We start from the raw sequence: 16,719 nt of genomic DNA on the forward strand, positions 1-16,719 counted from the left end.
AACAGTCAAGGCCAAAAGGTGGAGGGAAGGAGAGATGATTGCTCCCAGCTGCCCCCTCTTCTTTGTCCTTGGGTCTCCCTCCTCATGCCTTAATCCAGACAGCCTATCTCAGGCATTCAAGCCAACATGTGCTAAAGGAATGATTTTTCAAATCAGTTAGCTGTCATTGTGAAACAGATTAAAAATCCACAAGCTAGTTGAGCAAAACCTCACACAAACTGAAGTACAGACAGAGAACACCCACGATGTAAAAAAAAAAAAGTTTTAAAACTATGTCATTAAGGAAAAAACAGTGACAATATTGGTAATGATTATTTCAGTTAATCACAGCCTTTTCTAGTCGCCTCAGTCTCTCTACTTCCATCCTGCCTATCCATTTCCTAAGACACAGTCAATATTCTCAGATTTATTCTCAGATTGTAAGTGAACCACAAGATATTCTCTGATTTTACTCTTCCATAGCAGTCGTTCCCTTGTCTCAATCTCCACAGTTCATATGCATACATATATTACATATATGTATGTATGTATACATATATGTGTATGTATGTGTATGCCTCATCTCCCCAATAAGATGGCAAGACATCAGAGAACTGCCACCATGTCTTATGTAAGAGAAACACAACACTCCTTAGCAGACACTCCTGAGGTCTAGCTACTTCTGAATAAGAAAGTCAGACAGCACAGGTCTCCCCAGCCTTTATGTTTGATCACAATACCCTGCACAGTGCTTAATCATGGTAGCCAGTTCAATAAACACCAGTTTGATGAAAATTAAACTTTCCTTTGAAGAGGGCTATGGACTGAGTGCACCCCTTCAAAATCCTTATATTGAAACCCTCACCCCCAATATAATATTATTTGGAGCTGGGGACTTTGGGAAATAACTCAGCAGATCAAGTCAAGAGGGTGGGGTCCTCATGAGGGGATTAGTACCACCATGTGAGGATATAGCGAGAAGCTGGCTGGCTACAAAGCAGGAAGTCCTCATAGGGAATTGAGGAAGCCAGCACCTTGATTGTGGACTTCCCAGCCTCCAGAACTATGAGAAATAAATGTCTGTTGGTTAGGCCACCTGGTCTTTGGCAGTTTGTTATATAGCAGCCTGAGTTGGCTAAGACAAACAGTGATGATCCTTTTAGAGTCTGACTTTCAGAGTTGAGGATACAGGACTATACGTATAGTACCTGTTGAAAAGTAGCCTGAATCCACATAGACTCCGTGCCCTAAATGCTACTACTCTACAGAAGGTTTAATCAGCCTCTTTTCTCATTAACACCTACTTTCTCCTCAAACTTACGTAAAGAAAAAATGGATATAACATTCCAGTTGGATATGTATCCTCAGTAATGCCACCTGTTATTTAAATAACGCCTTTATTAGTCTTTGCTTTCACTTTCTTTCCATAAAGGCCTTTTCATTTGGATCCAAGCAGAAGACTGTTTAGGAGAAGAACATTTTAAACAGAAGGTGGCTGCATTAATAAGAGAAGACTGAAGCCATCACTATGAGAGTCAGTAATACATATTCAGACACAGAGGATGAAGTGCTAGTGAAGATTACTGATGATGAGTGAATAAGGTATAGAAAACTTCGGGACGCCCCAGAGAAACTATAAATGACACTGAGATGTAAAACAAAACACAACTAAAAAAACTATGAAAACAAAACACATAATACACACACACACACACACACACACACACACAATGGGGGATGGGGGTGGAGGAAACACTAAACTTCATTCCTAGCTACAAAATTCCTAGCTCAGGATGCTGAGAAGGAGGCTTAATGAAAAGCTTCATCACGCCCACACATTTAAGCTAGCTTAACAGAGAAAAACGTACTTGGAAATTTTTAGATAATTACATTTTTATCACATTCTGACTTCCTCAAACCCTTTGTATTCAATCTTGCTAGCCTTGATATAAGATAGATAGCCAAAATTTTAAATGAAGGATTTAATTAAGTTACTCCAGATCATGAAAGAGAAATATTTCTCATCCTGCTTAGTCAAAACAAAAGGGGGATAAAGGAATTACTACATGAAATTAATGGTGCTGACATGACACAATGGAACAATGAGAAAGAAACTTTACTTAGGATTATGGTTAACCTGTGTTATGGGGACTGTGTTGAAAGAAGCCTAGCTAAACTCCTAACTATTTGTGCCAGGTTTGCAGGCCAAGATTAGTCAGTTTAACTTACTGGCAATGACCCAAGACAGGCAAAAGGATATAAGCAGAGCCTAAGAACCACCTTTTTCTACTTCTCCACCTAACACCAAAGTTTGTAAAGTTTCTAACCTAAAGAATATAAAGATCAGTTGAACAGAACATGGGAATTCTGCTGTTATATATTGATAAGAAGCTATTAATCAATTTTTCATACCTCATGAAAAATTCCTCAGGGACACAACATATTTCTTAAAGGATTTTTTCAAGGACATAAATGTTAATAAGAACAACAGCTTAAAAATGGTTCTGTTGAAAGGTCCAGACCCCAAGTCCTAAACAAAGAAAGCCTCACAGGACACACATCTGTATGTCTATAACTCACACTGCAAGCATAAGGCTGTGCATTTAACAATTTGTGATTCTTGTGATGGCAGCATCATTTATCAGAAGTGGTAGAATTTAACCTGTCTCAGTTTCACAGCTGCATAAAATCTGTCTGGACTTGCTCATCTTCCATTAGGAAAAACGGGAGAAGTTTTAAGGTTTTAAGTTTAATTTTTTCTACTAAAAAGCATGTTAGCACACAATATCCTCCACCCCCACCTTCACTGCTCTCTTCTTATATTTCTTCTGCATTAACTGCATTGAGTTCTCATGGTCAAGGCCACTTCTCAGAAACGCAGCATTAGCCAAGCCTGGCCCATGTATTCAGCTGGCAAAAAACTTCATATGGGGTTTTCCATAAGATGGTACAGAAAAACCCTAACAAAATTTTGGCCAACCCAATATTATGAGCTACCCAGGCCTATCTATGTCTCTACTTTAAAGGAAACTATATAGAATTTTAATCATAATCCTGATCGGAAAAGCTACCTTTCATGCACTTTCAAATGTTCCACACTGCCTTTTCAGAAGATCCTGTTTAAACTACCACTTTAAAATAGGTAATTTTGTCCCATTTTACTGATAAGCAAACTGAGACTCAGAGAAACAGTACATTTTCAAAGAGCACACCTCAGGTCAGATACTTAAAGAGTTATGTGATATTGGGCAAAATATTTAACCTGAGTTTTCATATACTCACTGTTATAACAGGGATATTAAAATTATCTACCTTACATGAGGAGGCTTCCCATGTGACTCAGTGGTAAAGAATCTACCTGCTAGTGCAGGACACACAGGAGACACAGATTCAATCCCTGGGCCTGGAAGATTCCCTGGAAGACGAAATGGCAACCCACTCCAGTATTCTTGCCTGGAGAATTCCATGGACAGAGAAGACTGGGGGGCTGCAGCCCATGGGGTCGCAGAGTCAGACACAACTGAGCGACTGAGCATGCTCAACCTTACCTGAGGACTAGAAAAATACATGTAAAGAGCTTAATTGAGCACAGAGGCTAGTAAGTAATAAATGCTCAATAAATGTTAGCTAGTATAATACTCTTTAACTTGCCAAAGATCTAGTTACTAACAGTGCTTGGGGCTTAACTTCACATCTATCTGACATGAAAACTTGTCCTTTCCATGTCACCAAACAGGGCTCTTTCAAATATGTTACTTTACTCACCAGTGCCAAACTAACCATACAGGAGCCTGGGGCAAAAAAAAAAAAAAAAAACAACAGTTCTGATTTCATCTTTTTTTAAATGTACATACTTTAATCATAATTTTTGCATTAATTTTGAACTACTGCCTTCAAACATTATTTATCAAGATTGAAGGAACCTTGCTGGCAAAACCAGTTTCAGCAGGAAAAGAGAAAGTGATTTAATAGTTGATATTTTCCCAGTGCCTTCCTTTGATCTGATACTGCCCCTGAACAGCGCTGAGTGCACCAGCAAGGTGAGTGAAAGTGGAAAATGCTGAGTCAGGCATGACTTTTGAAAATGCCTTTCTAGGGCAGTACCACCGCAACACACTGGTGATGCATCCTATACTATAAGTCAGGCTCTGGAATGTTTTGAGTATCTCTATTCCCGGTTGCTCAGTCATGTCCGACTCTTTGCAACACCATGGACTGTAGCCCACCAGGTTCCTCTATCCGTGGGATTATCCTGGCAAGAATACTGGAGTGGGTTGCTATTTCCTTCTCTCAAGAGGATGAAGAAGGCAATGGCTCTGGTTTTCTTGGATGGCTTTTGGAGGCCTGGACCACCAACACTCCTTCCTAATCCTGGCAAGGAAAACTGTTAGTTAAGTTTAATGTTTGTTAGCATTAACAGATAAATTTTAGGTGAAATGTGACAGTTATGTTTTATAACATTTTTTATTTATAATAATTTACTTTAAAATGTTTCTACTTAGATACTTTGGCAAAAAGTGGAGATTCTCAGAAGGAATCAACTATTCACAGAAGCTATATAACTCATGGTGACTTTCTATTATTTCACAAATACTGTGCTAGTTACCTCTTAAGTGATATGTGGAAAACTTTGAAAACTCTTAAAATTTTACATTATACTGTTAAAAGTAATGACTGAGTTGTTGTTCAGTGGCTAAGTCGTGTGTGGTATTTGCAACCCCATGGATTCCAGCAAGCCAGGGTCCCCTGTCCTTCACTATCTCCCAGAGTTTGCTCAGATTCATGTCAATTGAGTCAGTAATGCTATGTAACCATCTCATCCTCTGCTGCCCCCTTCAATCTTTCCCAGCATCAGGGTCTATTCCAGTGAGTAAGCCCTTCACATCAAGTGGCCAAAGTATTGAAGCTTCAGCTTCAGCATCAGTAATGGCAGAGTAACTTAGATCAACTCTCTCATTTATAATTATTATAAACTTCAGACAAAATATTAAAAAGTACCAGAGAGCAATCAAAGCAGGCAGAAACTAGAAGCGATATTGGTCTCAAAGAAAAAAACAAACTACATATATGAAACCTATACTTATATACCTTTTTCCCTGAAGGTATTCCCCAGTTCATGAAGCACAGGTGAATGGAAGTCCTATAAGAGCTAAGGAGTCAAAGGTATCTGGAATTGTCAAAATTCCTCTGAAAACTGAGGAAGAGAAATCCTGGACCAGACAGAACCAGTTTTGTAACCAGACATGTTAAAAAACATGTCATGTAATTCCACAACAAGATGATATGAGGAACACAACAGAGAGCAAGAGCTGGAAGGCTGAAAAGCTGAGCACGGTTTTGGGGAGTCAGAGGTTTGAATTCAAGTCCTACCAAATTAGAGGGGCTTGAGATACACCCCAGTATGTGGTAGACACCTCTTGCTTTCCACTGAATTCACTGAAGGGTCATACTCTGGGAATAAGGACTGTATCCAGACTCCAAGTCTTGACTAAGACACACTATCAGACTAAGAGCAAAACAGACCCACCATACCAGAACCTAAATACAAGCCTCCATAGCATAAAGCTGATCTTCCAGTAACATTCTTCAGTAGAAGATAAATTTTAAAATGTATCACTTGCAATGTCCAAAACCAATAAAACTACCATAAACATGAAGTAAAGGGAAACTGAGAGAGCTATTGATGGAAACACACCCAAAGACAACCCATATGTTAAAAACTGGCAGACAAGGACTTTAAATAACTATACTGTGTCCTTCAAAATACACATTTTGTGAATTTTGCAAATTGTAACCTCACCCACCCCCAACACTCTAGTGAACTTGAGTTGCCCATGAGTTTTAATCAAAGTGGGATTTGGAATGGTTTATATTTGAAAGCCTGAGAAAACAACTTGAAAGTGATTAATGACAGCCAAACTTAATTATATATTTACACCTCCCAGTAGGACAAGGGAGAGAATGAAATGTCTTACCTCTGTGTAGTGAGAGAGGGCTTTATTAAGAGCTGACAACAACTATTTAGGAGCAATAATTGAGTTTTATGCAAGATTACACAGGTTCTTCTTGTCTAGCTCCCAATCTAATCACAGACTGATAGAATACTTCACAGTTAGAAAAAAACAGTTGAGCTGTATACAAAACTAACCTTTAAAAGTACTTGTCCTCATCTGTCAGTGTGATCTTACCAAGGATTTCTATAATTTCCATAAACAACCATTATAATTTAGCTAAGTCAATAACATTATGCTCTTTAAAGAGACAGCCAGTTGCCTTCTACTTTAAAACATTTTCCATTAACTCCCACCCACTCACCCCAGTAAAAGAAGTTTGGCCTCAGCTCTCTTTCCTTAATCCACTAAGCAATCTCATGAATAAAAAGACAGTCATTAAGTCCTATATATCTGATGTGATTTTTATAAATGTGATTTTTATAAATCTTCTAAGTGTTCTAATATTCATATACCATTTTGTGGAAATAATATTTACTGAGCAAGCTGGAGTAATTTCTTTCCCTAGGGAAAAAAAATAAAAGGTGGTGAAGATATACTGAAAGGTCTGCTAAGTAGATGTTATTTTTATTTAAATTTTGCTTAACATTCTGTGGATGTTGGCTGAGGTGCCACTGTAGATGAGTGACCTGGCATCCCTGATATTGTTCTTGCGTTCCTGTGTCCACTTATGTTGATTCTTCTGCTCCTGAAGTTGCTAATATTACTTTTACTGAAGTAGAGAAACAATCACTTTTTACAAGCTTTGTTATCTCCCCAGAAGATGGCCTTACCCATTTTTCCCCTTACTCTGCTTTTCACTAGAAGATTGTTTCCCTCACAACAGGATTGGAAGCCATTTGAGGGATGTCTAGGAACTATGTTTAGAACCATAACCATAAGCAATCCACACCATCAATAATTAGCACGTATTCAGCAACAGAATTCTGGCAGCTCCATTTCTGTCGATCACAAAGTGAGTCCCCTGTTTCCTAGCAATGCTTCTTCCGAAAACTGGGGGCAACTTCGTCTCTCTCACCTTGGTTGGAGAGCCTGAGACTCACAGATCTGTTTTCTCTCCCAAAATGACCCTTAGTGTCCATTCCTGGTATGTGCTCAGAGTTTAGTCTCCTCTAGAATCTTCTCTCCCCAAGTCAGACCACAAATATGTAGGCTAACACTTGGAACGTATTTGAAATTCTCCCTACATAAGTCACCAAGTTGAATTATCTCTAAATAGAACTAAATTGCCTCTCTGTATGGTACCGACATCCTGAACACTACATGAAGCAAACAAAATTCTGAGGAAATGTCCAGGCTCTACTTATTTAAGACAAACAGATTTAAAAACATGTGAGATGTATGGAAAGAGTAACATAGAAACTTACGTTACCATATGTAAAATAGATAGCCAATGGGAATTTGCTGTATGGCTCAGAAAACTCAAACAGGGGCTCTGTATCAATCTAGAGTGGTGGGATGGGGGCGAGAGATGGAAGGGAGGTTCAAAAGGGAGGGGACATATGTATACCTATGACTGATTCATTTTGAGGTTCGACAGACAACAACAAAATTCTGTAAAGCAATTATCCTTCAATAAATAAATAAATAAACAAGTGAATGATAATACCTATTGAGCATTTTTTGATTCAAGAAACATGTTGTTGGGCACTAGCTACATACCAGACTGAAAATGCACAAGACCAGGACCTCTCATACTCTAGTGGGAGAAACAAATATTATCAACAAATGATCATAATATAATGGGTTAACTACCACGAGATAGCTCAATAATAGAATGAAGCAAGTAACTAAGACACCAGATGCCAAAAAGAGACTAAACAAGATTTCAGCGGCCAATTCTAACGTATTAAGTTCCTTTCCTTATTATCTCCAGTTGTGTTTCCATTCTTAGAGGAGACTACATCACATGTTTTTGGTTGGATTTTTTTCCCAGCTAGAAAAACTAAGTGAACAGCCTATAATGAGCTACATAAAAAATTTCATTTCCAATGTTATCTTTATTCCAATCCAAATAACCTATTGTTAAGCTTTACTGTCATCACAGCTTAAAATATTTTCACTTTGGTGAAGAAAATTTTTTCTGACTTGGAAAAATTCTTGTTCATAACATTAAAGAACTTAAATCCCAGTGTCAGAATAGACTTGATTGGAACAAACGTAATTATTACAGTTAAGTTATTCAGCAAAATATCCAGAAAAGAAACAAAACTATGTTAGATAAAATCACTTAAAATGCTTATCAAGCACATACTTCTACCAAAGTAAAGAACAAATACACCCCAAAAAAGTATTAAAGATAAATGTCATATTACCAAATCTTATTTTCTATTAAAGAAATAGAATGGATACATGGTCCTATCAAAAATTTTCAATTGAGGTAGAAGTGGGGGAAGTTATCCATAGGAAATCTAGAGAAGCAATTTAAAAGAATACTTCACAGGCTTCCTCAAACAAAAAGTATGGCTACACTTTACGATTAGACAGGAAGAAAAGAAACGCTCTTGAGAACGAGCCTGTACTCCCTAGTCCTATTCCTCATCCTAATTCATCTCTAGTGTGGCTAGTGTGTGCGTGCTCAGCTATGTCCGACTCTTTGCAACCCCATGAACTGTAGCCCGCCAGGCTCCTCTGTCCATGGAATTTTCCAGGCAAGAAATACTGCAGTGGGCTGCCATTTCCTAACCCTGACCCTTATTCTTTTAAATCCATATAATGACCTTCACCCACAGCCCCTGCTCCCTACTCCATCCCTACAGGCATGTGTGTATTTTCTTCTCTCACAGACTCTCCTTCAGAATTGGATATTTCACATTAGGGGAAAAAAAAAGTGTTACATGGCTATAATATTTACCTATGGTAGGCAGAATTAAAGTTAACATGCATTTGGTCTAACTTAAAAACAATATCAGAGCTAACACATTGAGAATCGATTCTAATCTGAAAACTGAAATTTTCTTAACTGAAAGATTTCTTAACGATTAAACTGAAAAATGTTAAAGAATATACTCTCTGGGCTTCCCTGATGGTTCAGTGGGTAAAGAATCTGCCTGCAATGCAAGAGACACAGGAGACATGGGTTTGATCCTTGGGTCAGGAAGATCTCCTAGAGGAGGAAAAGGCAACCCACTCCAGTACTCTTGCCTGGAAAATCCCATGGACAGAGGGGCTTGGTGGGCTACAGTCCAAAGGGTCACAAAGAGTCAGACATGACTAAGCACACATACACACACATGAGCTACTCACTGAAAGCCTTTATCATGATGAAAAAGATAAGGGTAAGACAGTAAGTTCTTATTAACCATTTATCTGACATCCAAATCCTCATCTTCCAAAAAACTACATCAGGAAAGTTAGGGAACCAGTAACATTTCACAGAAGTATTAAGTATAGGATAGTAGAACCAAATTTTACCCAATTTCCTATTGAGGAAAAATAAGATATATGAAAATGAAAAAAAAAAAAGAGAGAGAGAAAAACTTACTTGCAGTATCCTGTACCGTTGTGGTAGGTAACACATATTCCCTCATTTACACACGGCTCATAGCCATCCCGACACTGCAATGCTAAAAATAAAAACAAATGCACATTAGAAATAAGACACTAATCATAACCCTTAGACATTAAAGAAACATCCAGCTCAGGGCATCTTTTTATCTTTTGGCTTCTGGGGCCATAAAAAAGCTCATCCCAAGAGTCTCTTCCCATAGTAACTGCTTTGTGGTCCTGAATGGCATTCTTAATTCTCTGTGCTTCTCTCTCTCTAGGCTACTACATCCCTTTCCCAATGATACTAAGAGAATTAAAGTTATGCTATCCAATCCACGATATACCACAAGCATCTTGGGATTTGTATACTTCGGATAAGCAATGTAAGGATTCATCGACGAATATTCAGGAAAACTGTAGATACTAGGTCACCATGATATCAATGAATTACTTAAGCCTTCACGTGAAGTTTCAAAACATGCCACTTCAAGAAGTAACCAGAAACATCAATAATATTCATTCAATAAACTATATTTGAAAGCCTAATGTGCAATGCCGGAGACCTGAGTTTGATTCTTGGGTCAGGAAGATCCCCTGGAGAAGGAAATGGCAATCCACTCCAGTATTCTTGCCTGGAAAATCCTATGGACAGAGGAGCCTGGTGGGCTACAGTCCATGGGGTCGCAAGAGTCGGACATGACTTAGCGACTAAACCACCATCACCAATGTGTAGCAGATGCTGTACTAGGATCCAGAAGAAAAGGCAGAAATAGAAAACATAGAGAAATAAATAAAACATAATCTCTAACTAACTTCAAGGGGCTCACACAAAGATGGGAAGCAGACCATGAATACAGCTTGTAGACGAGGGGGGATATCAAAGTAAAGAAAATGAAAAGTTAATTATATATATATATATATATATATAAATAAAATAATAATTCTCAAATTCTTGAATCCTCATTCCCATAGTAAAAAGGCACTTCACCATCCTAATTCCCTCAAAAAGAGACTGCTCAGAAATAAACAGCAATAGTAGAAACTTTCATTGAGTTCAGCCAAAAGAGGAGGAAGTCCACCCAAAGGCTGCCATTTGTTTGCTGGACAGTTACAATACCTTGATAGTTAAGCTTTTAGAGTTAGAATTTTCATCACCAAAATGCTTATCAAGAATCCTAGTAACAATTAGAAAGGCAAGACAGAAAGAAGCCTTGTCAAACAATAAAAACCAAAATGGAAATCCATGAAACATTTTCTGGAAGATTATGAAGATATTCATCTCCTAGGATGGTTCATGTAAAAATAGCTGAAAGCAAAACCAACAAGGCCCTGGTTTTGAGTTTCCCCTGTGCATATCACTCTATGAATAGAGTGTGCATATCATTCTATGAATAAATTACAACATCAGAGGCTCTAGGTCTGCCCTTCTGGGTGATACTAGCTTCTTCTCACAGCAGGGCCCATGCACAAGCTAGATATCAGAACAACTCCTCTACTAACAATTACTGCATGAGAACCCTTTGCTTGCCCACTACTGTTATCAACATCAAACTGATGAAAGTAAATAAAAATCTCATCTGTTAAGGTAATAATATTTTTTAAAACTAGTAACAACAATAGTTAACACACAACAATACTGTTTAAAGCACTTACACAGACTAATTAAATCTTCCCCACAACCCTATGAAGTAGTTAATTTCATTAAACTCATTTCCACAGAAAGCATAAGTGACCTACTTATTGTCACAACCATGAGTTAAAGAGCCAGGATTTGAACCTAGGGAGTCTGGATCTCATGAGAGAATCCGCCCTCTGAACATAGTAATATGCTGCTCCCAACTATGACATTTTTCTTCTCAAATTGGGCAGAACAGGTATTATTATACCCACATATTGGAAAGTGAAGGCCAAGGAGCTGAAGAGACCACTTCCTGGGCATTCCACCCTAGCACTAGCTATGACACTGCAGGGCTTTACTGAATCCAGCCCCATCTCCGTGACAGCTGTTGGGATCACACAAGCAGTCACTAGGTTGTAGTCCGAACAGGCATATGCAGGAACAGGGTCATCTTGTTGTCCATATCCCACTTCCCTGTAGGGCTCAAATGCTCCCTCTTCCCACACTGATAAGCCCAATGCAACAACTATAATTAAAACAGTTAATGTCAGGTTATTTCCTCCATACCAAAGTTCTCAAACTGATTTTTTTATTCTCTTTAGACACTTTTATTAGTTGCAATGAGAACTTCCTGACTTTTTTTTCTATTTGCTTTTTTCTTAAAAAAAAAAAAAAAGGGCAAACTCATAGTAGGAAAGGAATGTCCTGCAGGCACAGAGCAAGCCACAGCTCTGTCCTCCCCCTGCAGGAATCCTGGTGCAGTAGAGAGAGTCACAAGTCCTGAAACCCTGTCCTGACCACAAATGAACTGCACCCCTGCAAGAAAAGCAGAACCTCATGGGGGATCAATTTCCCAACCTGTAAGTCAAATGGTGGTGAACTAAATACTCCTGGAGGGTCCCCTCTGATCCAACAGTAACAGCTCCCTCATTTACAGAACATGAGTGCCATGCCTGGTACCTAGAGAGATTTATCCAGAAGGATATAAAAAGCCAGCCACCTGTGACTCAGAAAGCCACGGATGCAAAGAAAGAAAGAAAGAAAAAAAAAAATCAGTCTATTCCTATTAAGTGTCCTGGCAAATCATTACACTGACAGGTTCAGAGAAATATAAACAACCTTAAGTCAATATGTGGCAATCAATATAGAAAATAACTTTATAGCCTAGTCTCAGTGAACCAGTCAAATTCAGTGACCAAAAAGGAGGTGGGCTTACAAGGCTAATAATTAATGCTATGTGACTAATCTGCAGGATCATGCTACCTTGAACTTTTAACATTTACTATGCCACAATTCTCAAACTTTAGTGTGTATCAGAATCATCTGGAGGGCTTGCTAAAACACAAACTGTCCAACTCCATTCCCACAGTTTGTGAGGGAATCAGTCTAAAGCAGGTCTGGGAATTTGCATTCCTAACAAATTCCCAGGTGATGCTAATTCTGCTAATTTGAGGAACCACACTAGGAGACAACAGCTGTATTAAGGCATGATAGTCCACTTCAAGGAATTTCCTAAGAATGTATAATACATTGGAAGTCTTGGATGATGCACATGACAATATAGTGCCTGAATGAATGAACAACCAATAAAAAAAAAAGTAAAATTTGGACACTAGTTTGTTCAGGGGCTATTTCTAAAAGAATACTGTAATTATTTGTCATAAAAACAAAAGCTAAAACTTTGATAACTCAAAACCATGATGGTGAGATTGGGAAAGACCTCATTTCAAAATTCAATTTACTTTTTACCAATGTAAAACAGTTAAACTTCATAAAACTTAAAGCAGCTTTATATCTGTAGAGTAAAAAGTGAAATGTTCAATCATACTAATCAAAGAAATCATGCTTAAAGCATGGAGACTCAGAGAAACTAGTCACTCACAAAAGGAGTAACTTTTCCCAGAATTTTCATCTTAAGCTACAGTTCACTTCAGTTCGGTCGCTTAGTCGTGTCTGACTCTTTGCGACCCCATGAATCGCAGCACAACAGGTCTCCCAGTCCATCAACAACTCCCGGAGTTCACGCAAACTCATGTCCATCCAGTCGGTGATGCCATCCAGCCATCTGTAGTCCCCTTTTCCTCCTGCCCCAAATCCCTCCCAGCATCAGGGTCTTTTCCAGTGAGTCAACTCTTCTCACAAGGTGGCCAAGGTATTGGAGTTTCAGCCTCAGCATTAGTCCTCCCAATGAACACCCAGGACTAGTCTCCTTTAGGATAGACTGGTTAGATCTTCTTGCAGTCCAAGGGACTCTCAAGAGTCTTCTCCAACACCACAATTCAAAAGCATCAATTCTTTGGCACTCAGCTTTCTTCACAGTCCAACTCTCACATCCATACATGACCACAGGAAAAACCATAGCCTCGACTAAACGGACCTTTGTTGGCAATGTAATATCTCTGCTTTTCAATACGCTATCTAGGTTGGTCATAACTTTCTTTCCAAGGAGTAAGCGTCTTTTAATTTCATGGCTGCAATCACCATCGGCAGTGATTTTGGAGCCCCAAAAAATAAAGTCTGACACTGTTTCCCCATCTATTTGCCATGAAGTGATGGGACCAGATGCCATGATCTTCGTTTTCTGAATGTTGAGCTTTAAGCCAACTTTTTCACTCTCCTCTTTCACTTTCATCAAGAGGCTTTTGAGTTCCTCTTCACTTTCCACCATAAGGGTGGTGTCATCTGCATATCTGAGGTTACTGATATTTCTCCTGGCAATCTTGATTCCAGCTTGTGTTTCTTCCAGACCAGCGTTTCTCATGATGTACTCTGCATAGAAGTTAAATAAGCAGGGTGACAATATACAGCCTTGTATAGTACTCCTTTTCCTATTTGGAACCAGTCTGTTGTTCCATGTCCAGTTCTAATTGTTGCTTCCTGACCTGCATATAGGTTTCTCAAGAGGCAGGTCAGGTGGTCTGATATGCCCATCTCTTTCACAATTTTCCACAGCTGATTGTGATCCACACAGTAAAAGGCTTTGGCATAGTCAATAAAGCAGAAATAGATGTTTTTTCTGGAACTCTCTTGCTTTTTTCATGATCCAGCAGATGTTGGCAATTTGATCTCTGGTTCCTCTGCCTTTTCTAAAACCAGCTTGAACATATGGAAGTTCATCATTCATGTATTGCTGAAGCCTGGCTTGGAGAATTTAGAGCATTACTTTACTAGCCTGTGAGATGAGTGCAATTGTGCGGTAGTTTGAGCATTCTTTGGCATTGCCTTTCTTTGGGACTGGAATGAAAACTGACCTTTTCCAGTCCTGTGGCCACTGCTGTGCTTTCCACATTTGCTGGCATATTGAGTGCAGCACTTTCATGGCATCATCTTCCTGGATTTGAAATAGCTCAACTGGAATTCCATCACCTCCACCAGCTTTGTTCATAGGGATGCTTTCTAAGGCTCGCTTGACTTCACATTCCAGGATGTCTGGCTCTAGATGAGTGATCACACCATCGTGATTATCTGGGTCGTGAAGATCTTTTTTATACAGTTCTTCTGTGTACTCTTGCCACCTCTTCTTAATATCTTCTGCTTCTGTTAGGTCCATACCATTTCTGTCCTTTATCGAGTCCATCTTTGCATGAAATGTTCCCTTGGTATCTCTAATTTTCTTGAAGAGATCTCTAGTCCCATTCTGTTCTTTTCCTCTATTTCTTTGCATTGATCGCTGAGGAAGGCTTTCTTATCTCTTCTTGCTGTTCTTTGGAACACTGCATTCAGATGCTTATATCTTTCCTTTTCTCCTCTGCTTTTCACTTCTCTTCTTTTCAGTTATTTGTAAGGCCTCCCCAGACAGCCATTTTGCTTTTTTGCATTTCTTTTCCATGGGATGGTCTTGATCCCTGTCTCCTGTACAATGTTATGAACCTCATTCCATAGTTCATCAGGCACTCTATCAGATCTAGTCCCTTAAATCTATTTCTCACTTCCACTGTATAAGCATAAGGGATTTGATTTAGGTCATACCTGAATGGTCTAGTGGTTTTCCCTAATTTCTGCAATTTAAGTCTGAATTTGGCAATAAGGAGTTCATGATCTGAGCCACAGTCAGCTCCTGGTCTTGTTTTTGTTGACTGTATAGAGCTTCTCCATCTTTGGCTGCAAAGAATATAATCAATCTGATTTCGGTGTTGACCATCTGGTGATGTCCATGTGTAGGGTCTTCTCTTCTGTTGGTGGAAGAGGGTGTTTGCTATGACCAGTGCATTTTCTTGGCAAAACTCTATTGGCCTTTGCCCTGCTTCATTCTGTATTCCAAGGCCAAATTTGCCTGTTACTCCAGGTGTTTCTTGACTTCCTACTTTTGCATCCCAGTCCCCTATAATGAAAGGGACATCTTTTTTGAGTGTTAGTTCTAAAAGGTCTTGTAGGTCTTCATAGAACCATTCAGCTTCAGCTTCTTCAGTGTTATTGGTTGGGGCTGCTTGATAAATATCCATCTCATATACTGTGTATCTGTATTTGCATGCCCCTGCCCCCAAAAAGACAAAAACAAAAAGAAGCAGTAGATTCCAATTTCATCACTGCACCACTTGGCAATGTGACACAACATCTAGATGCTAAATTTCACAATTTTTCTTTTCTTTTTTTTTTTTTTTTTTTTTAAATTTTGTGGCTCTTGGGCTTTTCTCTAGTTGCAGTGCGAGGGCTTAGTTGCCCTGCCACATGTGGGATCTTAGTACCCTGACCAGGGATCGAATCGACATCCCTCACATTGGAAGGTGGATTCTCAACCAGTGGACCACCAGGGAAGTCCCCACATTTTCTGTGTATTTGGGGACTGCTGCTGCTGCTGCTGCTGCTGCTAAGTCGCTTCAGTCGTGTCCGACTCTGTGTGACCCCATAGACGGCAGCCCACCAGGCTCCCCCGTCCCTGGGATTCTCCAGGCAAGAACACTGGAATGGGTTGCCATTTCCTTCTCCCATGCATGAAAGTGAATGGTGAAAGTGAAGTCGCTCAGTTGTGTCCGACTCTTAGCGACCCCATGCACTGCAGCCTACCAGGCTCCTCTGTCCATGGGATTTTCCAGGCAAGAGTACAGAAGTGGGGTGTCATTGCCTTCTCCATTTGAGGGCTAGTTTTCCAATATTCAGAAACATACAGAGGGAATTTCCTGGAGGTCCAGTGCTTAGGACTCTGCACTTTCACCGCCCAGGACATGGGTTCAATCCCTGGCAGGGAACTAAGATCCCGAAAGCCACAAAACCAAAAAGAAAAGGAAAGAAAGGAAGGAAGGAAGGAAGAATGAAGAAACAAACATACTTAAAGTGTATCTACTATGTGAGATACAGGTCGTGGTGTCGGAAAAATCATGTTTTATTAGTCCCTGTCCACATGAACCTTATTTCTACTAGGCAAAGACATAATAAGTGAATAAATAAAGTTCACTCACAGTAGTAAGTGATAGATTCTACTGCAAGCAGAACCCAGTTCTGGAATACAACATAACCAGGAAGGCTAGAGGTATAGGGACCTACTTTAGATACAGTGACTAGGCAAAGCCTCTCTCAGGTGGTAAGAACAAGTATCATGATGATACAGGTGAAAAGTGATCCCAAAAAGAGGAAACCAAGTATAAAAGCACAAAGATGGAATGAGACTGGTGTTCCATGTTTGTA

General features: G+C 39.4%; 1 protein-coding gene across 1 annotated transcript in view; it reads right to left on the minus strand.

Moving 5' to 3' along the window:
• The window catches only part of NOTCH2 (notch 2), a 179,205-nt gene that overhangs the window by 116,054 nt on the left and 46,432 nt on the right, over positions 1–16,719 (minus strand). Inside the window, exon 2 of the mRNA XM_018045986.1 lies at positions 9,475–9,556. Coding sequence (XP_017901475.1) covers positions 9,475–9,556 — 82 coding nt within the window. The remainder of the gene's footprint in view (positions 1–9,474; positions 9,557–16,719) is intronic.

The sequence above is a fragment of the Capra hircus genome, chromosome 3, assembly GCF_001704415.2.
Source record: "Capra hircus breed San Clemente chromosome 3, ASM170441v1, whole genome shotgun sequence".
Taxonomy (NCBI): Eukaryota; Metazoa; Chordata; class Mammalia; order Artiodactyla; family Bovidae; genus Capra; species Capra hircus.